Here is a 27,610-nt window from a genome sequence, read left to right on the forward strand (position 1 = left end):
GGAAGGTGTGAAAAGAGGTGCCGCCGTGTGGGAAAATCATGCTGACGGGCAGGCATGCTTCGACCGGACAGAGAGGAGGAAGGTCGAGTGTGTGAAGGACAGGTAGGAGGTAATGGTGTGTGTGTGTGTGTGTGTGTGTGTGTGTGTGTGTGTGTGTGTGTGTGTGTGTGTGTGTGTGTGTGTGTGTGTGTGTGTGTTTCAACATGTCCGCCTGTGCAAGTTGGATCTTTCACTCGGCTGAAACCAAACATGCACATGCTGAGCAGCGTTACAGAGAGTCAGCTGGTCGCTCCAGTTCGTTCCTTGTTTCCACTATGTTCCCCCTATGTTCCCTCCATGTTCCCTCTATGTTCCCTTTATGTTTCCTCTATGTTCCCTCTGTTTCCTCTATGTTCCCTTAATGTTTCCTCTATGTTCCCTCTATGTTCCCTTTATGTTTCCTCTATGTTCCCTCTGTTTCCTCTATGTTCCCTTAATGTTTCCTCTATGTTCCCTCTATGTTCCCTTTATGTTCCCTCTATGTTCCCTTTATGTTTCCTCTATGTTCCCTGTATGTTCCCTTTATGTTTCCTCTATGTTCCCTTTATGCTCCCTCTGTGTTCCCTTTATGTTTCCTCTGTATTCCTTTTATATTTCCTCTATGTTCCCTGTATGTTCCCTTTATGTTTCCTCTATGTTCCCTTTATGCTCCCTCTGGTTTCCCTGTATGTTCCCTCTATGTTCCCTTTATGTTTCCTCTATGTTCCCTATGTTTCCTCTTTGTTCCCTGAATACTTCCTCTATGTTCTCTATATGTTAACTATGTTTCCTCGATGTTCCCTATGTTTCCTCGATGTTCCCTGTATGCTTCCTCTATGTTCCCTATATGTCTCCTATATGTTCCCTGTACGTTCCCTCTATGTTACCAACTGTATGTTTTTCCTCTACTTTCCCTACGTTTCCTCTGTTTCCTGTATGTTTCCTCTATATTCCCTATGTTTCCTCTATGTTCCCTATGTTTCCTCTATGTTCCCTATGTTTCCTCTATGTTCCCTATATGTTAACTGTAGGTATTTTCCTGCCTGTTTGTCTCCTTTCAACACAGATTGAACTGATAATCAATATTCAGCGCCTGCCTGTCCTCATCCTCCTGCTTCGCTCTGGGATTTTCCTGGAAAGAGATGAAGAACTCCTTTAAAGGTCAAGTCTCCATGTTTGTGACCCGATAATTAAAAACCTAAAAAGATTCATGGCCCAAATCATCTTCCAGGAACCAGAGCGACCGGCTGATTGGCTTCGCTGCTCTTCCACTGTCGTCACGGCGACGGCGCCTTTAGGTCAACCGTGACGGAACGCTCATGCCCGGTGAGATCACACAGTTTTAACAACAGAAGTCTAGAAGTCTTCACCTCACTCACCAACTCCAGCTCTTCCTCCGTCTGCAGGGGTAGGGGGGCGGAGGGGGGGGGGGGTAAAAAAACAGACGGTTACGCTTCTGGAACAACCGGCGTCAGTAAAGTCATCACAACGAGTCAGGAGGTGTGGAACAACGTGACACACGGTGACACTTTCACATGCAAACTGGGCTCTGACGTTTAGCGGCTCTGAACCGGAGAGCCGACTGACGGCCGACTGACGGGGAACCACCGGATCCAGGTGTGGAGTTGGACAACAGACGGGAGGAATATTCACATTAGCAGTCACGTGTTTGTAAAACGGCCCAAAGACGTGAGCCTGGTTTCAAACCGCGACCCTGAATCAACGCAGACGTGAGCTGAACAAAACACATCCAACCGAGTCAGGAGGCCCAGAATTTAAAATCCAGCCCTCATCCTCTCATCCTTCATCTATCTGAGTCATTTTTAGTTCTTTTTCCGTTTGCTGTGACTTCACACATTTGTCCCCGCGTGCCTGCCGTAGCTGCGTTCTCCTCACCAGCTGCATGAGGCTCTTGCCGCCCTGCGAGGTGATGACCCTCAGGTCCGGCTTCCGGCTGTTGACCATCTGAGGGTTGGGCGAAGGCGGAGACTTAGCCAGGACCACTTTCCCCAGGCTGTTGCCATTGGATACGGAGAGGAGGCCCGGGGAGGCTCTGGCACTGATGTAGCCGTTAGCTGGAGGGACGACGAGAGAGAGATTCAGTGAGGGGGGAGTGTGTCTGAATCTTACTGGTGTGTGTGTTTGTGTGTGTGTGTGTGTGTTCTCATTAGCGAGTTGGATCGCTCTGTTGCACCACATGCTCATCATTGTTTCTGCAGCTCAATCAGTGATTTTTGGCAGCGCGTAAGATTTTTTTTCGGCAGCTCTAAACTGTCTCTCCCTCTACAACTTCTTTATTCTGTCTCAACGTGGCGCTCAGTAACGCAAACAAACAAACAAACAAACAAACAAAAACAAACTAGCTCTTCCTGGACTCGTTCCATCACACACTGCAAAAAATATCTTATGAAATCAGCTTCAACCTCAAAGCTGATTTGATTCTTTCGCCTCATTCAACTGCTTGACAGATCTTTAAACGCAATAAAAAAAGCTAAAGAAAAATTAAAGCAGCGCCATCTAGAGGCTGGAGGTTCAACCGCAACACCAGGACGGCCAGTAGAAGATTTAAATGAGAGTTTTGGTGAGCAGCACTTTCTGCTGTGTGTTTCATTCCTGCACTCCAACAGTACAAAACGTCACTTTTGCTGAACGCACCCTCCTTTACAAAAACCACAACTGGTCACATTCCAAATAGCTCCTCTGACATAGATGGATGACACAAAGGGGAACCACACCTATGAGTGATGTCATCAGAATCATTTTCATATTTTCATGAAACCTGTTTTCTGAGCCGAGAAATTCCTGCAATTTATCTGCTCGGCTTTAATCTGAGGTTACAAACCCGGGATTAGCTCATGAAGACTTTAGCAAGTTTAAAACATCGTGTGAGCGTTCAACAGCCGCCCACAAAAATGTTCTCTTTTATTTCCTGTATTCATATTTCTAGTAAACCAATAAGTTTATTAGTATAATTGTTTAGTAATTGATTGATTTATTGATGGAATATCTTCTTTTATTAGTCGTGGAATGATCACAGAAAGCAGATCAACCAAAAGAGTTTAAAAAAAAGTCACTGTGTAAAAAAGGGACAGCAGGGACTTTCCCAGCACCCACACACACACACACACAAGCAGGCGAGCACACACACTGTGTGCGTGTTTGTGTGTGTGTGTGTGTGGGTGTGTGTGTGTGAGATAGCAGATAGCAGCTCTCCATGACGCCGGCTCCAGACGACAGCGGTATGTGACTCTGCTTCATCTCAGTCACACACACTCCAGGGAGACAGACACACAACAACAACAACAAATGAACGACACGTCTCTAACGGCTCAACAGGGGGGATGGATGGAGGGAGAGAGGGAGGGGAGGGGGGAGAGAAAAATAAAGCCACAGACAAAAGGAGGGGAGATGGAGGGAGGAAGAGTAGAGCTGATAATTATGTTCACTTTTACTGAAGAAGTACAAATAATAATAATGTCAGAGAAAAATAAAAGAGCGAGAGAACCAGGGAGGAAGTGAAGAAGGAGGGAAGGGAAAACTGATGGAAAGAGAAGTAGAATAGAAGTAGAGAACAAGAGATGCAGGGGGATGATGATGGAAGGAGAGGAAAGGATGTAAAGAAGGTAAAGAAGGAGAGAATGAGGAAGGAAAGAGGTACAAGATGGAAAATGAAAAGAGAAGAGATGGAGGGAAAAGTTGGGCAGGATGTAGTGATGAAGTGAGGAAACAGGGAAGGAAGGAAAAGACAGGATATGAGAGGTGGAGAGAAAAAAAGAGATATGGAAAGTAAAGAGAGAAAAGATGAAAAGAAAAAGAAGAATTATGTAAAAAAAAAGGAGAGAAGAAGAAGTGCTGGGGAAGGAGGAAGGACACAAAGGTGGAAGCAAAGACATAGGAAGCATGTGTGTGTGTGTGTGTGTGTGTGTGTGTGTGTGTGTGTGTGTGTGTGTGTGTGTGTCAGTGTGTGATGAGTACAGGTGTATGTGTCAGTGTGTGATGAGTACAGGTGTATGTGTCAGTGTGTGATGAGTACAGGTGTATGTGTCAGTGTGTATTGTTCTACAAATCCACATATATAAACAGCCTGGGGCCATGATAACTGTGTGTGTTTGTGTGTGTGTGTGTGTGTGTGTGTGTGTGTGTGTGTAATGGTTTTACTGGAATGTATGCATGCAGGTTTTTATGACATGCTTGTGTTCAGATTAATAAACTACAAAAACTAAAAAATATTCAAACTTTTATCAGATTGTTTGCCAGTAAATTAAAATTAAAATAAAAACAATGACGAGAGACTTTGTAATGTTTGAACAAGGAGGATGACGATGTTCCCGTGTTCAACCAATCAGAGCCTTCATCTCCGGGTAAAATACGACGAAAGAAAAAAGAAGGAAGAAGTAAAAAAAAAAAAAGAGTAAAAACTTTCCCCTCTCGTATCTGGATGACGCCGATGACCTCACAGACAACATGGGGGGGGGTCATCTCGTCATCCTTTACTTTTCTTAACGTTTGACTCTTCGCTGTCCTCTAGTGGACGGATCGAATAACTAAAGTCATTGTAAGCTATAGTTAAAAAATGTCAAACTTTCTAAAAACTAGAATCATTCTTAGAACACAATAATAAAAAACAGTTTCCAATAAAAGACAAACATGATTCGGTTTTATTTGATGATTTTGTTGATTTCCGTTTCCAACTTATTAAAAAGGACATAAATTTGAAACTGCATGATAAAAGGAATTTCAAATGATTCATAATTGAATTCTCTCTCTCTGGAAAATCACAAACATTTAAAATTAATGTGCGTCAGTGAGTAAGTGTGTGTGTGAGTAACTGTGTGTGTGGTGTCTCCTGTTACGCGAGGAAGGGTGTGGGAATGTGAGGAATGCCGGGTGACGTCAATGGTGACATTCCCGGAACCTCTGGTCCCTGAACAACAGCTGAGAATGACAGGACTAAGGGAGGAGGAGGAGAAAGAGAGGGATGGAAGAGGAAGAGTGAGGGACGAAGAGGAGGATCAAGAGGGAGAACAGGAGAAAACCGTGAAGAAGGAGGAAAAGAAGGAAGTGAGGAAGAGGAGAGACCAGTAGAAGGGTGTGAGAATAAAAGGAGGAAGAGGAAAAGAGAGTGATGGAGGTCACATGACACCTGTTTACAGGACAGACCGCAGATCGTCTCAGATCAGCGGTGGAGCTGGTAACCTGAGGAGGTCATGTGACCAGAGGAGGTCATGTGATCGTTCCATCTTTTACGAATTAATAATCATAAATTAAAAATTCCCAGTGATGGTCCACTCATGATTTCCCACCATTTCTGGATCCAGGAGATAAATAATTACATTTAGAGGGGTGGAGGCGTGACACTGCCCCCTACAGGTGGCAGTGTACAGGCGATATAACGCAGCTTCACAGTCAAATCTATAATTATAGCAGATAAGGCGGGGTCAATGTTTCATTGAAGTGACATCATTGTGGTGACATCACCATGTCATACTCTATAAAAAGAATTTATAAGGGGTCCTCATGTGAGAACTATTTCCATGGGTTCTTAGTTTTAGCTTAGTCAGCTAGTTTGAGTTGAAACAGGACTGCAGACGCTCCTGTTTGAACGCTCCGGTCTCTAATCATGTGACCCATGAATATTCTTTGTATTTGTCCTCCTCTATTCTAATTTCTTGATCACACATCACTCGATCTAATGCCAAGGAAGGTAATATGAATGTATTGACCTCCACCACCACCCCCCACGGTGGGACAACATGTTTATCTGGTGAATGGAGGCACCTTCCCACCATATCTATTACTACTGGCTGCTGGCGCTATCTGGTCGGCTAATAGGATTTAAAGGGGGGGAGGGGCGGGGGCTATGGCCAGTGTCAAAGTCACCCCTGAGGAGGGTCCGGTGCCAAGACAGGGGGACAGTTGGTTGGACGAGGAGGGCCGGGACGAGATAATTCCTGAGAGAAGACGAGGGGGAACAGCTGAGGGAGGCAGGATGAAAGGTAGAGGGGGGGGGTGGGGGTGGATCAGGAGGGGATTTGGGGGGGGGGGGGGTGAAGACGTGGAGCTCAGGAACATTCCAGGGTTTTTAGTTTGGGACCTCGGTTCCCGTTAAAGCGGACCTGAACCACACTCGTGGTGCGTTCAGGGACTCAAACGAGCCTGAATTAAATCAAACGGTTCAAATTACTCATTCTTAAACTAATGTTAAATTGTCGCACCAGAAATAAAAATAAACGACTGGCTAAAACGAAACTGAAATTCTATCTAACTGGGGGAGGGAAGAGAGGGTCGGAGTAGGGGTAGGGGGCGTTACTTACGGACTGGACTCGGACAGGCGCCGTTTGAATTCCCCAGATCTCCTCCTAACAACGCACCTGCGACACAAACACACAACCGTCAGATGTAAACACCTGTGAGACCAGTTTGTTCGGAAACGTCGAAAAAACCCGTTAAAAAAAACATCATTAAATCAAATAGGTCGTTAACAGAAGTGCTCCTGCTTTTTGACACTCAATCGCTGCTTCAAGGACTGTAATGGATTTAATACCCAGCAGTTAATTTGAAGAGGCTGCTCACCGGTCCTCAGAGGAATTCTCATTTAGAGACAAAAATATCAGAAATTTATCTGATTCATCTTAAATCACTTTTTTCTTTTTTTTAAATATATAACAGTAGAAAATCAAATTCATTTCAATTTAAAAATGTATGACAAGAATATGTTGGCTGAAACAGGAAGTGACTGTTTGTCATGTGATCATTAAAGCGACCCCAGATTAACCCTGGTGTAGCTCAGAGTCTGTCGGAGGGTTGGTTAGCTTTACAACTAATTCCTTCCAAACAAATCTACTAAATTTTGGTTTCAGGGATCAAAAAACACTTCATAATAGTTTTATATTATTTTTCTGAACCGACGGGACGTCTGAGAATGAAGATGAAGACGAGGGAGGAGGAGGAAGAGGAGGAGGAGGTCCATTACTCCTCTGTGAAACCCTCTGACTTTGGAGAACGGCATGTTATGAAAGATGCTGTAATGCATTTGTTGCGCGTTACATCACCTAATTCTGACTTACAATGAGATTACGCCGGTCGGAGCAGAGCTCGATAAGTAACCCCGTCTGGGCAGAAATCCTTTTAGTCAGAGGGTGGGGGGTGGGGGGTGCTGCCAGGCAGCCGAGCCACGAACCCCCCCCGCCCCCCCGTCAAGGAAGTGATGGATGTGTGTCGTTATGCAGCGCTGAGCAAACAGGAGTCACTCACACTGACAGGTAAACCGAGCACGATGACATCAGGCGGCGACGGCTGATGGATCGCATCATCGGTCAGAGTTAAACCTACGCGACCGCGTTATTCGGCTTCTGCGCCAAGAGGACAGCGGGGTCTTTAAGTAACGGCGTCGCCATGACAACCGCATCAACAGACGCACATCCAAGACGGGCGTCTGATGCGGGATTGGATTGGAACGCACCCCCTTCAGAGCCACCATGGCGTCATCGGCATACGGAACTCCGGGATGGTGAATATTCGACATTCCGCAACAGTGCGTTCACGCCCGAGGTAGCGTAACGCGAGGCGTTTTGTTTCTGATGTTATTTTTAATCGCACAAGACGATCACAACAGAATTCGCCGTTATTTTCACCTGACGCAAACTGACAAAGCTAATTGGCTGATAAAAAAGGTGATTTTTCCATATATGGGCGTGTGACTTTCCTGACAGACGTCGTGTGAATGGAACGCCTCCCTCCTGCAGGAGAACGCCTGTCAGTCAAACAGCGTGGGCGGCGCTCTCAAGTCTTTCTTCTTGGTCGCCGCTGTCAGAAACTCGTCAGCCGCTCTGCGTCGGGATTATTCAGCGCGATCTGATCGCTTTGGCATTTCAACGTACAAACGGATAACGCCGCCATCCGTCGGCCGGATCGATGGCCGTTCATTCCTCAGGAAATGTCACCAATTATCGATTTACACGGCGGCCAAAGCGCTCCAGCTGCGCCTCGCCTCGCCTCGCCTTAGTCTCTTACCTGCGCTGGCGGGTCGCTGCGGTAACCCTGGCGACACGGTGTTCCTCTGCAGAGCTGGTTGCTGTGGCGACAGAAGGCGGGGGTCTGTGAGGGTGGAGGTGACAAAGGAAGTGGTAGTGACCAGGGCGCCGCCGGGGTTGTTGCTGAACTGGAGGGCCGCCGCCGCCGCCGCGTTCTGATTGGACACCGGCACGGTGACTGGCATGGAGAAGGTGGGCTGTGGGACTGTTGACTGGTGGAGAGAAAGGAGAGGGCGGGGCTTAGATGTGTGTCACTACACACACTAAGACACACATACACACACGCAGGAACGTACAGGTGATCAGTTAGTGATCAGCAAACCAGCCTGCAGGTGAGAAACAGTCACAAACACAACCAGTCACAACCAGTCGCTAGAAGAGTGTTTCCAAAACGGGCGTGTGTGTGTGTGTGTGTGTGTGTGTGTGTGTGTGTGTGTGTGTGTGTGTGTGTGTGTGTGTGTGTGTGTGTGTGTGTGTGTGTGTGTGTGTGTGTGTGTGTGTGTGTGTGTGTGTGTCGTGGAGACGCAAAGTTTGAAATGAAGGAAACGGAAACTGAAAGATTAAAACAAGGTTTTGTTTTGTTAGAAATAAAACTGGTTGTTTTTCTTTGACTTGTATAAAAAATGTCATTCTGTGAATTTTTTTTTGCCAATTAAAATGACAACAACCTGACACACTTAGTATTTATCACATTATTAATTTATCAGATTAATTACACGTCATATTTTCCAAATTCAGGAAGCTTTGCAATTATTTATGTGTTCGTGTTATGTTTTTATTGTTGGTAGACTTTATTTAATCTATATTAACACACAAAATCTCAGTCTTATCAATAAATTTAAATATTTAAGTCTGAATCTTTGAGAATTTATGAAAACCATATTTGATAAACTCCTATAAACCGAAACTAATCGTTTCTGGGTTTTTTAAAAATTTTTAATTCAAATTCTCTACAGAAAACTTTATTTATCAAACAGTTTCAACGCCGTCGTTTGATTCCAAAGTTTTGGGGATTAAAGCAGGAAATAAGTTTTAAAAAATTTATAATACAAAATAAAAACACTGAAAATGTGTCAAAATGTTTTGGAAGCAAACTCTTCAACACACACGCCGGATCGCTCTGACACACACACACTCACACACACACACACTCGCTCAGCCATCGCATGCAGAGTGGCGTGGAGGCGGGGCCAAAGCTGTCGCCACTCGCCGCAGCAGCGGGTTATTGCGTCATCGTGTTATTGGTGATGTTTCATAGCGTGCACCATTCCAGCTACATCCCACCACCGCCGCTGACATCATCGCCGAGGAGCCGCCCACCGTGTGTGACACGCCCTGATTAATGCATTCGTTTTGTTGTTTTGGCCCCAGTCGACCTCCGTGAGGAAGAGGAGGAGGAGGAGACGACGCTCCTTCTTCCTTCAGACGACCTTGAGTCGACCCATTTCACCCTGTGCCAGCCCGATCTGGAAGGAGGGCTTCTACAAATAGAATGTGGGTCGCTGCTCTGACCCGGTTTACAGCGGAGGAGGACGAGGAAGACGAGGACACGGCTTGTTTGTGGAGGAAAGAGGAAGAGCAGGATTTCAAATTAAAAGGGGTTAACGGCGTTTTCATCTGGTTTAAAGCAGGATTAGGGAAAATCTACGGGATGGAATTCAATGAAAACTTGTGGGAAAGACGACAAAATGAATGTTTCCAGTTTCCTGTCACATGACATCCCTTAACTCTTTGAAACGGCTCAAGTGATTTCCATGAAACGTGCAAATACGGACAAAGAGAAAGGATTTTTAATAACATTCTTTGGAATTCAATGGAAAATAATTTTTAATATAATTTATTTGTGATTCTAATAAAAAGAGAGTAATTTGAACCACTTCTTAATTCCTTTCTGCGGTCTTCAACAGTTTCTTAACATTTAAACTAGAAAGGGAACGTGAGGTCAAGCTATCCGCCGCTAGCCAGAGACGCCGTGAGGGTGGGGTGGGGTCGGGGGTCTAGCGGCTAACAGCACCGCATCACTGCACACAGGCCAAGCAGAGTGGGGGGGGGGGTAAATGGAGGGATGGATGAAGGGATGAACAGTTAGAGCGAAGGGGATGGAGGTGTGCTAACACTAAAAAACCCGATTTCACTAAAAACCAGTGCAGGGGGCCGGGGTGGGGGTGGGGGTGGGGGGCACAGGTGAACAGGTGTAGGGTGGGGGGGTTGCGCTCTGCCTGTTTACACCACTTTTTATAAAATGACATCAAAGCAAAAGGAATTGCAGCATCTAACAGAAGTGTTTCACTGATTTTCTATATTTTTATTTGATCAGAAAAGTTTTGGAGGAATTTGAATTTTTGATGTTGATCATTTCCGTCCTGGATAGAATAAAGAATGTAATTGTTTTTCTGGACTTCAGTTGATAAAAATACTTCTATACGTTTCTATGGTTTTCTTGCGAGTCTTTCGTCGCCACAGCCCGGCCTCGACGACGGCGCCGGCTCCTGGTTGCTAGGAGACGCGAAACTACCAAACACTTCCTCTCCAGATATGAACAGTCAATGTGTTGTCACCCTGCTCTCCGCTGAGCATTCATCCGTGTTTTTGGTGAATTTACCCCCCCCCATACCCCCCCACCCCTCATCAACCTCATTTAACACAGACTCTCCAGTGAAGGACGTGAGGGTTAATTGGGCCCTGACCTTCGTCTTGCAGGTTTAACACAGAAGGGGAATCTACTGAACAATTACTGGTTTAATTCCTCGTGTGAGGAAGCCTCTTCTCCAGGGGGTGGGGGGTAACCTCTCGCCCCTCAGAGGAGCTCTTTCAACAAGTGTTTCCTGGATGAAAGGGTGAAGCAGAATGAATTCAGCTGCTGGCCTACTTCCTGTCTCCTCCCTGAGAGTGGAGTCTTTTAAACTTTACTTTCATTATTCGCTCTGACGTCCCAAAAGTATCCGGATTACTTTTGTGTCTGAGAAACATCTGACGCGACGCGAGCCGCGCCTCACCTGACCTCCATGTGGGAGCGTCATGTCGACAAAATGAGGGCAGAGCGGGGGAGACAAAAGCCGAAGGTGGAGCGTCGATTCTTCAGTGAGGGGGCTGTGGGGGCGTGGAGGTGGGATGGAAACGTTTGCATGCTAGCTAACACGGCGGCGGCGTCAGCTGCTCTGGGACGTCTCTCTCATCTGCTATTATGTTCCTGCCCTGCTGATGTCATCACCCCGATTTAAAGCCCTAAATGTCAGCCGCGTTTGAAACCATCAGCTGTGAGGACAGATTGGGGGTTGGGTGGGGGGTGGGGGGGGGGTCGGAGGCTGGATTTGTAAACCAATCACATTACAGGATGTTCCAGTTGGGGTATAGGTACCGATCAAGGAACCGTTCTGAACCTCGGCGCCTGTCGGTTCAGCTCCTTTTGCTCAAGAGCACCGAGGACGACGTCTCATTGGATTTCCGGACGCAGAGCCAGAAGCGGATCAAAACCGGAGACCCCCCCCCCCACGCGCCCCGGTGGAAAGCAGCTCCTTTTCTCCTCTCCTAGCGTGGCGTGACGGGGCCCCTCCAGCCCGGCACCCCGCTCCCCTTCTCCCTACCTCAGGAGGTATTTCAGTACAAGTGGGATTAGGCGTGTTCATCCCAGCCGCCGGCTGTCACGCCGTGGATAATGATGCTGCAGGCGGAGCGGTGGGTGGTGATGTGTGCCTCCGCTCGCTGGTGCGCCGTGAAGGGGATGCTGGGAAAACTGGTATGCAGACAGACTGGAGGGGGGGGGGGGCGGGGGGGGGGGGGGATGCTACACGCTAGTAGCGTTAGCTGGCACCTGATCACCGATGGATGCTATTAGAAATATTAACCGATTTGGGTCAGAATTCATCGACTGTAGCTCTAAACTTCTTCACGGATCGCTCTGATTGGCCGACTGGGTGTGTTTAAATATAAACAGATAATCGATGTTTATATCATACGTTCTTATTCATGCGAGTCCTCCAACACCACAAAAGAAGACAAGAACCAATTTTAAAACGTGGGGGGGAAAAACAGCTGACGATAAACTCGACAAAGTTCTAAAAATGATTAAAAAGTTATTTACAGGTATCTTCAAGGTGAACTCGTCTCTGTAGCCTCTGAGCTAAAAGCATTAGCAGGTGTTTCCTCTTCTAATGACGAAATTTCCAGACAAATTATGGCTAAATTTTAATATTTGTGTCTTAAAATTGGGAGGGGGGGGGGGCCTAGATGACATCGGGGGCCACACCCAGAGAGGGTTCAGAACCCGTTAGCGCCTTAGCTTCACGTCGGGGTAGTTCAGAGCTCCTGGTCCGTCTGCATTTCCGCGTGTGGCTGAGCCCAAAGGCTGCTGTGAACGTGTTGATTATCATCATACATCACGATTTCCCCTTCTGATAACGGTTGCTATGCCAACTTTTGTGAAAAGCGGGGACCTAGTTAGCGCTCGGCTCCTTCTGTTGTTTATTCTTGTACATTAGTGAACCTGCAGAGACACCAGAGGCTGCGACTGAGACCTGAGATGAATAATGGCACCGAAACGACTTTTTTTTTCCCTTAGGGATTCTCTTTTTCTCGCTCTCCACCTTCGAACGCCCTCAGGTCCCGTTTTTAATTAAAATCCGATCTGCAGTCCGTCTCCGCAGGTAGACGTCACCTGTTCAAGGCGAGGCGACGGCAGATCTGTGAGGGCGGGGGAGGCAGGAGGACGTAAAGTTGGTGTTTAAAGAGTTTATTCTATATAAGATTAAACTAGTCTAGACATGATTTTAAAATAAAACGACCACAGATATAAAATTGAGAAAAATGGATCACAGTGTCTGATAAAGAAAAATATTTACAATTAATTCATTGTAAATTACATTTAATTTTTTGAAAATTATAATAAATTTTTATATCATTTTAAATTTTAAGTAAAGAAATTAATTTCTTAACAAATGAACTTAATGCACTAAATTTTCTGTCTTTTCTGTCGAGATTTCCCGGCAGCTCTACCTTTCCCGGGCGCACGCCATCAGAGGGGCTTGTGGGTAATGACTCGGTGGGTGGGGGGAGGTGCTGTTGGTAGGAGGTGAAGTGAAGGAGGTAAAGGAGTGGGTGGGGGAGGGGGGGTGAAGGCAAGTGCTCAGTGAGTAGTCAGGCCGCCATCAGCAGCCGGAAACCTCCAGCAGCAGCGCACCAGCATGGAGGGTGGGTGGGTGGGGGTAGGGGGTACACAGAGGGGGGGGGCGGTACTCACTGACAGCCTATAGTTCTGCATCATTTTATCAAACTCCTCGTCAATTTTTTTGTATTTCTCCTCAGTGCGGGGGGTGAGGGAGAAGGGCTCCTCGGGTTCTGGGCTCTCAGAGTCCCGGTGCTCTTTCTTGTTCAGAGCCTTCGTTTCCCCAGACAGAAGAAGAAGGAGGAGAAGAAGAAGAAGAAGGAGAAGAAGGAGAAAAAGAAGAAGGAGAAGGAGAAGAAGAGGAAGGAGGCAGACAGACAGGAGAGGAGGTGATAGAGAGAGAAGACAAAGGGGCGGTTAGCTGAGGTGACACCGTGTGGCTGTACTCACGCCGTAGCGCTTGAAGAGGCTGTCCAGGTCCTCCGTCTTGCGGTACTTGTCTTCGTTTAGCGGGCTTTGGTCGATGGAGTCGTCGCCATCGGCCTCGGGGCTGTTGCAGCCGTTAAAGCCCTTCTTTCGCAACGTCTGAGGCGTTCAGAGAGGGGCGACAGGAGGAAAAGGAGGAGGCACGTTTACATGTTTCATGCACATCACAGGTCATATTTTCATTTCACACACACACACACACACACACACACACATGACCGTCCTGATGGAATCTGCCTCCGCCCACTCTGTTCCTGTAGAGGGAATAAAGCGGCGGATGGAGACGTTTGACACGACAAGCAGGCAATCACCTCTGATAATCGATTTGTCAGGTCGACAAAACGACGCACACTTGAAAAAAAACGTTGGTCGCTGCAGGACCTGCTCTCAGGAAGTCACGGATTAAAAGGGTCTCGAACAGAACGCTTCGAAATCGGAGGATTTGGTTGAGGAGAAAGGCGTTGTGGACTCGCTGCGGGGCGGGGAAACTATCTATAAACCCGAGCTGCGAGTCAGGAGACGAGCCGAAGCCTCGCACCTCCGCCCGCCGGCTAATCAACACCGCCGAGCCCGGCGCTGAGGAGAAGTGGTTGAGGCTAGGCGAGAGGGTAAAGGGTGTGTTGAGAAACATGTGGTAGCGTTAGCGCCGCGACAGGAGATCTTCTTTTGACAGGATTCAGCCAAACTGGATCTGTGTTAAGTGGCTTCACCCGGCGGGTCGTCGACCAAGGACACCCCCACAGCAGAAAAGGGTCTTAAACCATATATATATATATATATATATATATATATATATGATGCTAACACACCTGAAGACAATTAACCCCAAGAAAATTAGAACAGAAGAAGAAAATAAGCATTTAAGGAACTTTTCAAATCCATTTTTCTTCCTTTGGCTTCCGATTATTTATAACAACTTACAAATGTATTTATTATAACCCTGTTAGACTTTTAATTATTCCATTTTTCCTGGTTTAAACACATGAGAACACATCGTGAACAACAAGAGACGAAAACAAAGAACCGTGTCAGCAAAGGTCAAAGGTCACCGGCCTCGAAATATTTTTTTTACAGTGCCCCAGAAACAAAGCGCTGTAAAATCCGACCATTATTTCTTTCAGCGACTCTTTTACGCTGGTGAGTGTCGCCCCAGTCCTGGGGTTGAGGGGTGGGGGTGGGGGGTTCTGATTAAAACATGTTGAGTGAGGATGATTCAATTGAAGGCAACTCACTGTATGCGGCGCCGGCGATAAATTCCAACCTGCAAGAGCTGAAAAACCCCCGAGGAGGCAGAAAAAAGGGATTCTTTTAATTTTTTTGGATTAAAAATCCTCGTCGACATTCGGGCTGGTGGTGTGTGTGTGTGGGGGGGAGGGGGGGGGGTGATGCCACAAGGCTGCCGGATGGAGACTTTCAGTTTTAATAACAGCGCCGCACTTCGATATGAATCTCATTAAAACTCTAAGACGTTATTATTATCTGGGTGTCAAAGCTGCGTTTTATCCGCCCACAGAAACAGGTTATTAGACAGATTTGTTCCAACACGGCGCCGCGCGCCTGATTCAGCCGTTCAGAACCAGGCAGCGCTCTGATCTGCAGCTTAATGCAAATTTAACGCACAAAACCGCAGCCGCACAGTCTGCTGTCCACAGTTCATAGAAAACACTTCCCCCGTGTGTGTGTGTGTGTGTGTGTGTGTGTGTGTGTGTGTGTGTGTGTGTGTGTGTGTGTGTGTGTGTGTGTGTGTTCTGGCCTGAAAAAAATCGAGGGAACAAAAGAAGAACAGGAGAGAAATAAAAAACAGGAATAAAAAGGAAGTTCGGAGCGACAATGGAGGCATGTGACGGGGGGCTGCGTGGAGGATGTGTCGGGGGCGTGGCCCACCTGCCGCCATCGGGACACAAAAAAGGGGGGTGCGAACGCAACTGTGGTGACGCAGGAGCAGGATGAACGCACAACACGCTTTTCTGTGTTTAATAAAAGGAGCGCACCATTAGTGACACACTTCTACATCCCATAATAACGCCGCTGCTGACAGTCACATGTGCACCCGCAGGCTCCCGTTCACGGCTCCCGCTAATCGTTGGGAACACAACAGCGTGGAACACGTCCGACACCTGGTTTGTCATTGACAGGAAGCTTCTGACGCACTTCCTGTCTGAAAGAAGATGCGTTTCATTCATTCCTGTCCCTGGAGGTGAAAGGAAGGCTTTTCTGTCTTTGTTGCTCCTTTAATTAACACAAAAAAGGTTCTGTTTAGGTCACATGACTCAAGTTGGTCCAATCGGATTTTCAGTTGTGAAAAAAATGAAAATCGGGATGTGAACGTGACAAGAAATGGGATTCACTGACATCATCACAAATGGATCATTAGAGAAGCGCCTATCAATGGTCTGGCTCCGCCCCCTCCGTCTGGATCCACGCCATAGGTTCACGGGTTCCTCACCCGCCCCCCACCTGGTTTGAAACTCCACCGATCAATGGCCGCATCCCGATCTGAAGCATTTACAGATTCGGCCTCTGTCGCTTCCGTCCCGGTGAAGCGAGCGTCCGGCGGGGGGGGGGGCCATCACCGCTCCCCCCCCAGCAGAGGTGAGCTGGTGGGGGCGGGGGATGATTATCATCCTGCGCCTCAGAGAGACCAGTGTTAATTGCAGGTCATGACCTCTCCGACCAGCTGCACGCCCATCCATAAAGCCCCGCCCCCCTCGCTGTTGCTTCCCGCCCACCTGCAGCGGGGTCGCTGAGTGTTTGCGCTGGACATATGTGGTGAGGTCTGAACTCATCCGGTGTGGACTTCAGTCCTGGGGGGGGGGCAGAGCCGAGTCATGTTTTGACGAAATGACTGTAACCCCCCCCCCCCCCCACTGTAAACATTGGTGATATTTCAGCGTGGTTTCCCCGTTTCCCGTGACAGTGAACGCACCGTCTCCCCGATCCGCCATCTGTTCACCTGTCCGCCGTCCACCCCCCCCTATTGTGTTGCCAGGGTAGGATTCACCCTCCAGTGCGCCACGCCGGCCTCTGACTGGCTGTGCCTCGTGACAAGCCCCGCCCCCTCCCCTCCCCTCTGGCTGGAGCGCTCGCCCACCCGCTTGTCCGCCCGACCTCCACTGAAGCGTCACCGCCCCCCGCCCCCCCCCCTTTTCCTCTCACTCTCTTCTCTCATCACCGCGGCTCTCGTGGAAAAGTCTCGTCCTATCGTGTTTTTAACGCCCCTCGCTCTTCCTCATCTCCTCTGTGAGTCCCCCCCCCCCGCGCCCTCCTCATCACCCTCTCCCTCCCTCACCGCTCGCTCTCCCTCTGTCCTCTCTTGACCTTTTCCCACAGCTTTCACATTCCTTCTCTCTGCTCGTCTCTTCCTCTGTTATCACATCATCATCATCATCATCATCATCATCATCACCATCATCATCCTCCTCTGAATAATGGATTTAAATTTGTTTCATCGCCGTCTAAACCGTATTTTTGTTGACTCAGCAGGTCACCGGTAACAGGAAGTGTCTCACAAACACAACGTTGCGTCATCGACACGCGATGCGTTCAAAGCCCCTCCTCCGGTCGGACATCCCGATGGTTTGCTTTTGCCTCCTTCTTCATCCTAACTACTGAATCACCCGTCCTCGAGGTCGATGGCTCTTTGCTCTCGCTGCCTCCCAGGAGCCGTTGAGAACGACTCATATGGGACGTCCCACCGCTGGCGGGGGTGTGTTTGTGTCCACTGAGGGGTGCAGGACAGAGGGGTGGAGATCAGGATGTCGTATCATTTCTTTAGGGGCAGCTGTAAATGAACGATTCAAATCTATTCATTTTGTTCGCAGGGCTTTAATGGTTCAGATCGTGACAAAAATAATTAGGAAGGAGCAGCTCAATGTTTCACAGAAGTTCTGCGATGGCTGCTGGTTAAATAATCCCAACACGACGGCGATCAGCTGACCAATCAGCTGACCAATCAGATGTGTTTGTGTAAAAATGCCTCTGGTCAGCTCTTCTAGTCCAGATTAGCTGGTGACAGGTGTTTGGATAGCAAAGCAGGATTAGCATCCGGGGCTATCATGAACTGGTTTAGCGGTGATAGCATCCCGTAATGGGCTGGTTAGCTCTGAGCTAACACAATCCTTCACTTCAAGGGATGTTACGCGAGGCCGCGGCGGCGTCCTTAATCACCCACGGCGACGGCCGAGCTGCTGGGAGGAGAAAGGGCATTCCCCTTCTCCGCCCATCCACGCTCCCTCCCCCTCGCCGCTCCAGCATTCGCTGGCTGGCGCTCCCCTCCATCCCTCGCCGTCTTGCTTTGCTCGCCCTGATTGGGATCTGCAGTCAAGCGGATTAACGCGCCCTGGCAGCGCGGCCGGCTGCCCACACACACTCTCCACCGCAGCACGTGCTCCTCCCAGAGAGGCTGCATGTGAATGTGGAGGACACACACCGACCAGGAGCTGAGTGCTGCACATGTGTGTGTGTGTGTGTGTGTGTGTGCGTGACTATATCCACACTTCATAATTTATACTCGAAAGCTTTTGCTTGAGACTCGCGGAGTGAAGCAGCAAACAGGAACATTTTCTGACGATCTGGTTTCCTCTGACAGTCAGAGCGATGATGTCATCGCCTGAATAATCGATCAATAGGTCATCCATACATCCCACGAGACCCCCCGTTAATGTCCTATTATAGATAGTAAACATTAAAGTAAAGAAAGTGAAGCAAAATGAAATCATGTTACTTATTGATCATTGTGTCATGTGACCAGAGATGCTAACTGCTGCTAGCTGCTATTAGCTGTTCTGAAGTCGTCTCTCAGTAATGATGTCAAATAATAAGGATTAAAGGAAAACGGTGCAAGAGCAGGAGCTAACACCCGCTTAGCAATGTGTGTGTGTGTGTGTGTGTGTGTGTGTGTGTGTGTGTGTGTCACATCTGGCTAAAGGGACATCTGAGGACAAATGCCACAGTGAGTTGTTAAATGCCTCCTGGCCTACAGAGAGGGTGTGTGTGGTGTTGGTGAGTGGGAGGGGAGGGTATAGGCCGGTATAGAAGCTCCCATGTAGGACACTTACACACACACACACACACACACACAAACACACACACACACACACGGACGCACAACTGAGAGGCTCACCGGGTCTGAATATTGTATGAAACGTTCTCATGGGCTGCTGCAGAGCATGCAAACAGGACGTAACACATACACACATGCGCGCGCGCGCACACACACACACACACACACACACACACACACACACACACACACACACACACACACACACACACACACACACAGAAGGACAGTGAGTGGCACAGTTGAAAACACAAACACATGTATGCACACAAACAGAGTCGGTGGAGCTTGAGCTGATGTGGCCCGAAGCAGCCCAACGCCTAGACACACACACACACACACACACACACACACACACACACACACACACACACAAACACACACACACACACACACACACACACACACACACACACACACTCACACACACACACACTTAAGAGCCATCTGCAGCTGCAGATACAGCCCACAGAAAGGTTTTCCTGCTGACACTCTGAGACAGACGGGGAGAGGATGAAGGAGAGGGAAGGAAGACGGAAAGAGAGGAAGATGAAGGAGACGAGAACGGAGGAGAGGAGGAGGAACCGTGGTGACAGGAAAAGGGAGAAGGAGGAAGGACAGAGGAGGTGACAGACTGAGAGGTGGAGGTGAAAATGTGGCACCAAACGCTGCTGCTTCCTGCCCACTCACACCCAAAACTGCTTCTCCGACACTTTTATTCACATTTCCACTTATTGGATCAGATATTATGGGATGGATTCTGCTTTAGCCTCATCTAAACCAAACAGCCCAATAAACATGCGTAATTATACCCGACTCTGATAATAATGAGTTTACTGGTTCCAACTTAAAAGGGGAAACTTCTGTCATGGTTTGACCACCGTTGTCATGACGACGTTTTGGCATGAAGTGTATACACAGGTCCCTAAACCGCAGCTTTCAGCACGGCGAGGAATACATGGTAAATCCTTGTCGACCCATGACGAACTCCTGCGGCGATACGTGCACAAAAAGAAGCAAGAAAATATTCCAGGTGGGGGTGGAGGTGTGTGTGGGGGGGTGGGGGGGCAGCTTTAGGTCCACGCTCCATATGGAGCCTAAGTGATGCAGCGCTGAATCATTCCCAACCATCTCGTGTTGAATTCATGAGGGCTCCATTATGTATAAAAGGGTCAGCGAGCCGTGAGGAAGAGGATGAGGAAGAGGACAAGGAAGAGGAAGAGGAAGAGGAAGAGCGCCGGAGAAACATTTGTCCCACAGGAGAGGAAAGACGTGAGGAAAATATATGTACTCCTATTACAAAAACACAAAAATAGAACTCAGTGATCGCCCTCACACCTCCTCTGCTGACCCCACCCCTCCCTTGCGGACTCCCCCCCCCCCTGAAGTCGGTATGCAAATGAACACACATCCTCTATCTGGAGAGCGTTTTGAGTCGAGGTGGTTTCCAACTGGTTCCTCCTCTGGCGTGTTGTTGTTGTTGTTGTTGTTGTTGTTGGAGAGGTTTCTGGGTAACAAGCGATGCCAGTAGGGAGGGAGAAGGGGGTTGTGGGGGGGAGGGTCCAGCTGTCCCTACTGCTGTCCTCTCTGCATAGCAGACATAACCGGAGCTGAACTGGACCCCCCCAGCGCCGGGCCGGACTGGAACCGGTTCAGACTGTTCAGACCAGTCGGAACCGGATTGAAGCGGCTCAGACTGGTCACACAGGTGTATATGTACGATCCAAACTTCACCGTGTAACGTAGATACAGTTTATTGATTATTTATCCTCATCACCTAGAGATAAATAAGATTGGTGCCAGTTTCATGTCTCCAAGGAGATTAGCTCAGTTAGCTTAGCATAAAGACTGGAACTACAGACTGTCCAGAGCGAACATCTGGAAGATCGTAGTCATGAAATAAAAGGTCCAATCCTTTTACTCGTGCCGCTCGGAATCGACGCAACTTTAACCGTCCCGTCGGGAAACATAAACTCCAGTTTGAGCACAAAAACGACAACAAGGACAACCAGGAAATGAAACGATAATATAGGAGTGTGAGGACACGACAGGTCTGCCTCCCTCCCTCGCTTTACCTCGATGATGTCGGCGTTGGTCCTGCTCTCGTGGGGCTCGTTGTACTCGGTGTACTTGAGCAGGACCTTGTCCATGTCGGTGCTGGCGTACTGGAACAGCTTGTTGGAGTGGTTGAAGATGATGAGGGCGATCTCGCAGTCGCACAGGACGCTGAGCTCGTACGCCTTCTTCATCAGGCCGAACTTCCGCTTGGTGAACGTCACCTGGAGGAGGAGGAGGAGGAGAGGGAGAAATGGGATGAGGAACGTCCTCACAATGTCGACCGCGCTAGTCACACTTAGCTTAGCTCGGCAGAAACAGTTGGAAACAGCTAATGTCATTTGAGCTCTTTAGCTTTTAAAGCCGTTACTTGCTGACCAGAAGCTGCGATTTCCTGGAGCTTCTGACAAACATTTTATCTGAATTCTGACAGGAAAACAGAAAAATAACTTCCTTCCACGGCGAAACGTTTGACTTGATCTCATCCCGGAGCCCAAAGCGCTAAATCGGAGTTTCATAGCCGCGCGTTAGAGCCGATACTTGCCGGCTGGGCATCGGAGACAAACAGGAAGGAGCGTATGAAAGCTGTGTGTTTCCAGACAGGGTGTCGGTGTGTGTTCTGCACATCACACACACACGCACAGGCCTCTTCTCCCTCCGTCACACTCCTTCTCCTCGTCGCTTTCACACTCCGTTATGCTCTTTTCTGCTTTCACTCTCTCCTTCTGTCACATGTTATCTCTCTCTTTGCGTCCCCCCCGCCCCCCCTCGGTGGGGAACAAGCAGAACAGAACCAGGACGGCTGCGGAGGCACAGGGTCCCTCGTCGTCGACTGTTTGGCTTTGGAAGCGCTTCCCCGCCAAGCGACCGGTGTTTACCATCCGGGGGGGTTGGGTGTGTTTGTATTAGACGTGCAGGATCGCACACACACCAAACGACGGGCGTCAGGTAGCGACAATATCTGCTGTTTGATGCGGGACCAAAGCAAATAAAATGTGTGTGCACAGATGGGAGGCAGGAATTAATGGAAGCTGGGAGAGTTCCCATGATTCCACTGGAGGAGCGCTCTCCTGATTGGTGTTTACAGTCGCCGTTAGCAACAACAAGGAAGTGATTTCTCCATCAAAAGGGATTTTGTTTTGTTGAGATTTATACAGACATTATATAGACTGCTTTTAAAAAACAGTTCTAAGGCTGTATTTACTATACAAGTTGTTTTTATACCGACTCTAAAGTTGTTTTTTAGTAATTATCAAGTATATAAGTCAATAAATAAGTTTTATAAAAGTTTTTGTTTAGCACTCATGTTGTTTTGTAAATTAAGTTGAATTTTGATGTGTTAAATTTAAAGTTATTACACGTTTGTCTTTGTCATGTAAAAAGGTTGTTTACTAAAGTTTATAAAGTTTTCTGTAAGTTGTAAAGTTTCAGCAAATGTTAACAAAAGTTGAAACAAAATAATAAAAACTTCGTTCTTTAAAACTTTTTTTCTGCTATTTTTTGTATTTTTTTATGTATTTAATGTTAAAATTTTGGTCAAATCATGAGTTGTATTTTATAAAAATCATTCAAATGTTCTTTTTTTTAGCTGCTGATGTTAAATGATCATTTTTTTTGTCCTGTTTTACAAGTAAAACACAAAAACTACTTGATGGATTTTTATCAACCTTCATGGGACTGATGAGTTTTTAAAAACATTTCCATTCATTATTTACGAACCACCTGATGATGACTTTTAAAAAAAATCTGGATAAAGGGGGTGGAGTCGGATTAATTTGAGATTTTTTCTGGACTGAACACCATGAAAACAGAAGGATGTGATCCCAAAGAGGGAACCTTTGAATTCTGAACCATTTATTTCTTTAATCTTTAATGCAGAGACGATCCTGCACTGAACGGATCCTCTAATCCCAGGCGACGCCTTCAGATGGAACGTCTCTGAACGCTCCTGTTGTCACGACGATGTTTGTTCGGCTCCGTCTTTGAACTGGATGTAATGGAAACGGATTGAACGAGGAAAGAAAGAGGGGAGAGATAAGGAGACGGAGATCAGATGGAGACACGGAGGAGCAGCTGAGTGAGACCTTCAATCCTTCCTTCATCACCCGGTTTGTTTAAGCCTCCCTCCTCCTCCTCCTCCTGTTTTCTCACCCTTACTTTCTCTTCCTCTCCTCTCTCGCCTTTTTCCACATCCTCGCCCCCCCTTCTCCCCCACTTTCGCGCTCACTCATTGCTTCCTGCTGTCACAAATCAAATTATATCGGGGTCGTATCCATGGGCAACCGTCTCCTGCCTCCCCTCCTGCCCCCCTCCTCCCATTTCCCACCTCATCACACAGCACCATCATCATACCTCCTTCACTCTCTCTTTACCCCCACCCCCCCGATCTTTATCTCACTGCTTATCTACATATCTGCCCCCTCCTCTTCCTCTCTCACACAGAACAGAGGGTATATTATGTGGCAACGCTGCAAAGAGAGGATGACAAGAGCGGCTGGTGATGAAGACGAGCCGCCGCTCTGCTAACAGACCTGAAGGTCACCCAGCAGGAATCGACACTAGCAAAACCACTTAGCGTCAAAACAAAGACGTTCCCTCCGTTTCCGTCTTCAAACCGACTCCGGGTGTCACTTCTGATCCCGGTGATCGCCACTAACCAGGAACTGGCTGGACGTAATTGACATTAACATGAGAACTGCCAGGTAACCAATGGCAACAGGAGGAAAAGACATCCTCAGTGTGGACGAAAAGACGACGGCGAGTGGTTTCATGTGTGTGTGTGTTTGTTTGTGTGTGTGTGTGTGGCCAGGTTGTAGCAGATGGACAAGGAAACAACCACTGACAACCGCAGCCTCCTCTCGCCGCTTCCTGAAGCTCACGCCTCTCTCTCATTGGTCGGTGTGAACGGTCCAGATTGATCTGAGGGCGAAGACGATTTTCCTCTCTTTAGAGGCCGAATGACGTCTCAACACGGCTTTTATTTAGTGAGACGGAAAAAAATCATCAGATCCAGAAAATATTAGGGTCAATATTAAGGTTTGATTGATGGTTCTTACATTTCCTTATAATTATGAACCGTAAATTTAGCATTAGCATTAGCCCTGATAAAAAGTTACTTAATGTCATATTTTGGTGGTTTTAGGGAATGAAAGATGCTGCAATGATTCTGACATAAAATCCTTTCACACAATAAACCTTCAAACTTTCTATTTTTGGTTCCAAACATGTTGCATCATCGTCCGTGGAGGAAATAAAACAAGCGTTGTTGTTGCGTCGGCGCTGGATCCCTGCGGTGACTCACGGCTCTTCTGCGTCCTCCTGGTTTTTCTTCTCAGCTACTGAAGCATTATGGGTCACAGAGTCGGCGCTAAGCCGACCCGCTCTCTTTCCGTCACCGGCTCAAACCGTTCCGGTCCCGTTTGCGGCCGTCGTCGTCGTCGCCACCGTCAGAACGCCGTTTGTTTGAGCTGCTGTCACGCTTCCAGCCGGGGGGCCCACGTTCTGTTTATTCTGAAGAGCTTATGGCAGCATCTCTGAATCAACACGTGGGAGGGTGACAGGCTGCATGTCCTCCAAAATTCATTTGACTTCCTTTTCAGAGGCTGTGCTGCTCATTAGCTGAAGCCACACAGAGCGAACGTGTGAAAAAAGCGTTTATTTGTTTCGGACGGCTTAATTCCCTGTTCCGCTTTCAAACGAGGCGCGCTTGTTTCTGAAGGCTGCCGATAGCGGCGGATGAATCCGATGTGACCGTTTCAAAACGCTAGAAAGAGCGCCGGATCAAAGCCGCGACGGAATGTCGTCACCTGTGATCCAAAAAGCGTTTACCGCCCGTTAATGAGTCGGCGGCGGTCAACTGATTGACTTCTGATTCTGACATCACCTTATTGACAAACTGGTCACCTGATACAGACGCCAGCTCCATTAGGAGAGAGAGAGTTGTGTACTGATGAATAATGAACTCTCCTGACCCCTGAAGGCACCGTTTGTTCTCCTTTACGGAGACGCGACCTGCTCCGATTGATGGGGAGAACAGCGGAGATGATTTTCCAGACGCCGGCGGCCGGATCGCTCCCCCAGCTCGGGTCTAATTCATCCGGGCACCTTCCTCCTCTCCGTCTTGTTTTTCCAACTCCCCTCTGCTTTTGAAGGTGGGCACGTCAAATCCATTACTCAATCTGCTCGATGGAGCGAAGCCCATTTGCCAGTTGACTCATTTTGGATGGATCATTTACCCTTTCATCCTCTCTCACAATGCTGCTGATGTAACCGCGGGGACCGGGGGCTGTTGGTTTTTTTTTGGGGGGGGGGGTATCACACGTTCTGCTCTTTTTCCCAGCGAGTCATGCGAGTCCCATAAAACACGACGCCACTACGTCTGTTTTTGTTGATCCTCCGCTGAGAGACGAGCGACTGCGTCGTTGGTGCTACGTGTGAAAACAGGAAGGGCCCCTGTGGGAGATGGTTATCGCAGGAGTTACAGTCTTTTGTCACCACAGAGGGACTCGGTGGCGGGGGAGTGGAAACCATCCTTTCTAAGATTGGAGACGGAAGAGGAATATCTGCAGTCGTTTTGAGCTCTAATAATAGACGCCATCAGAAGAAAGCGGCGTGATGACGTGAGAAACGCAAAGCTGCTGTTGCTGAGGGGTCTGAATGTTAAACAGACAAATTTGAGCACAAGTTAATATAAAGTTGGTCAAAAATATGGTTAACCAGTGTTAAAATAACATAAACTTTGTTTGCATGAACAGCCCTGCTGCACAGAGAGGCTAATAATCGACTTGATCACCGTAGCAACGATAACTAGCATCGAGTCCAACTTTACTTCTCGTCTATGATGACAAATTATTTTTTTCTTTTTCAAGTTCATCCAAGAATCCACAGACATTCTGGTTGAACCACTGATCATCCAAATATTTCACGCTAGCATTAGCCTAGCATTAGCCTAGCCTGTTTACATTTATAATCGTTGTCTTTGTGACGCCTGGGGTTAAATATAGAACTTTCAACTGAGACATGATGTCTTCAGCTCGCGTAGAAACGATTCTCTACATGAATGTTCGTTAATCCCCTGTGGATTGTGTCCGTTTGTAAATTTCAGATTTTAACCCACGCAGTTCAGGATGAGATTGGAGTTCAGTTTAGCTTCAGATCGAGCCACAGACCCGCCACCAGCCTCTGATCCAGCCCCCATCAACGAGGTTTAATCCCAACCATCATCTCCTCCCGTGATTCCCATCACCTCTGCTGCACCTGCGTCCTGCCTCAGAGCGTATTCACACAATACTTTATTAAATAATCCATTCCTCTAATTTGCCTCCTGTCTCCGCGGCGCTGCGATCACAGATGCGACCGCTAAAGGAGTTAAATCAGGACGTGCAGGCGCCGCCACTCACCTGTCGGTTGCGTTCGTCGGTGATCCTCTGGATCTGGATCTTTTTCCTCCCCATATTTCCGGTGTTGTGGTGGGAGGGGCGAGGGGGGGAGTGGTTAGATCAGCGTTTACGCCTCGTTATCGTCGGATCCCTTCTTCCGTAAAAAAACGTCTTTCTGGTTCGGACAGGAGGAGGCTGTCAACGCCTTTACCAAAAAAAGAAAAGAAAACAGACAGGGAGGAGGAGAGGAAGAGCGGGGCTGGGTGTGCGGCGCCCTCTTCAGATCATGGTCCCGTTTCCGGGGGGGCCGGTCATCCACGCTCAGGTCGAACTGGGGTCCTCTGCCCTCCCCTTCACCTCAGCTGGGCAGCTCCTGGAAAACAACACAGGCATTCATCAGACGTTGTGCGCCGTGACCCACTTCAGCTGCTACAAACGCCCCCGACGCACACAACAAGGGAATAAACGAACGCGGCGAAGCATCTGAGGCGCCGTCGAATCAGAAACGTGAAGATCAACGGGGCTGTTTGTGGTCCTCTACGCAGAGCAGGAGGCCCTCGGGGGCCCGCGAGGAGGAGGGAGGCTGTGCTATGTCAGCTTCATTAGAGGCATCACCGCCACATCACTGATCTGCTGGTCGCCCGCGGCAACCGGCCGCCCGGTCAGGACCGCCTGACGCCGTTTGAGCGCCGCCCGCCCCCCCCCCAATCGAAAGGCGGAGAAGAGAGGAGTCTGGATTCGACAGATTCTCTCTTTTCCAATGATTGTCCGTGACTCCGGACGCGTTCCCACCGATGTCCGATAACGATATTACACCTCGCCGCCGCCGCTGAGCGCTGACCTATTTCCATGCAACGCAGAGGAAGATGAAGAGTGTAAAAACGTGTGACTGATTCCGCCTTGCATTTAACTAACCATGAGATAACGGTGTGTGTGTGTGTGTGTGTGTGTGTGTGTGTGTGTGTGTGTGTGTGTGTGTGTGTGTGTGTGTGTGTGTGTGTGCGCGTGCAACACGCTGTGATGCTGCACAGTTTGGACGAATTATACTCCATATTTCACGGGAAAGGAAGGAAGCACCAGAGTAGTTCTGCAAATTCATGCTAACTCATGAATGAAGGAGCAGGGAACAGCAGGCCAGGAATGGAAACAAGCGGCGAGGACGGTTTTAGGACCTGTTTCTACTATTTGTGGATCAGCTTTTAAAAATAGCACTCTATATATACATACAGGCGGTGTGTGTAAACACACACACACACACAGTAGAGCACGCAACAGTCGGAGCCAAGCGGAAGCATCACGGCGCCGAAGCATCTGGAGATCAGCGTGGGGACAGACGCCGCACCAGCTCACCAGCATTGTTCGGATTCCCTCCACCTGGGCGAGCGGCGGAGGAAAGAACGCCCTCTTGTTTACACGCTTTCTGATGAAACAAAAGAATGAGGAAGAGTCTGTCGTGTGGTCGACGTTCCCTTTGTGC

At 48.3% G+C, this 27,610-nt stretch overlaps 1 protein-coding gene across 8 annotated transcripts in view; it reads right to left on the bottom strand.

Annotated features, from left to right (window-relative positions):
* The window catches only part of mef2d (myocyte enhancer factor 2d), a 67,997-nt gene that overhangs the window by 11,908 nt on the left and 28,479 nt on the right, over nucleotides 1–27,610 (bottom strand). For 3 of the 8 annotated variants that reach the window (XM_068322985.1, XM_068322990.1, XM_068322986.1), the window contains exons 2-8: nucleotides 26,155–26,506; nucleotides 20,776–20,979; nucleotides 13,288–13,425; nucleotides 8,032–8,263; nucleotides 6,333–6,389; nucleotides 1,915–2,093; nucleotides 1,389–1,418 (exon numbers count right to left, since the gene is read on the bottom strand). In XM_068322985.1, coding sequence (XP_068179086.1) covers nucleotides 1,389–1,418; nucleotides 1,915–2,093; nucleotides 6,333–6,389; nucleotides 8,032–8,263; nucleotides 13,288–13,425; nucleotides 20,776–20,979; nucleotides 26,155–26,208 — 894 coding nt within the window. In that variant the 5' untranslated portion in view covers nucleotides 26,209–26,506. Of the gene's footprint in view, nucleotides 1–1,388; nucleotides 1,419–1,914; nucleotides 2,094–6,332; nucleotides 6,390–8,031; nucleotides 8,264–13,287; nucleotides 13,426–13,602; nucleotides 13,738–20,775; nucleotides 20,980–26,154; nucleotides 26,507–27,610 lie in introns of all 8 variants that reach the window. The other 5 variants (XM_068322987.1, XM_068322991.1, XM_068322988.1 and 2 more) reach the window with 4 other exon arrangements.

This window comes from Antennarius striatus, chromosome 9 (genome assembly GCF_040054535.1).
Source record: "Antennarius striatus isolate MH-2024 chromosome 9, ASM4005453v1, whole genome shotgun sequence".
Classification (NCBI taxonomy): Eukaryota; Metazoa; Chordata; class Actinopteri; order Lophiiformes; family Antennariidae; genus Antennarius; species Antennarius striatus.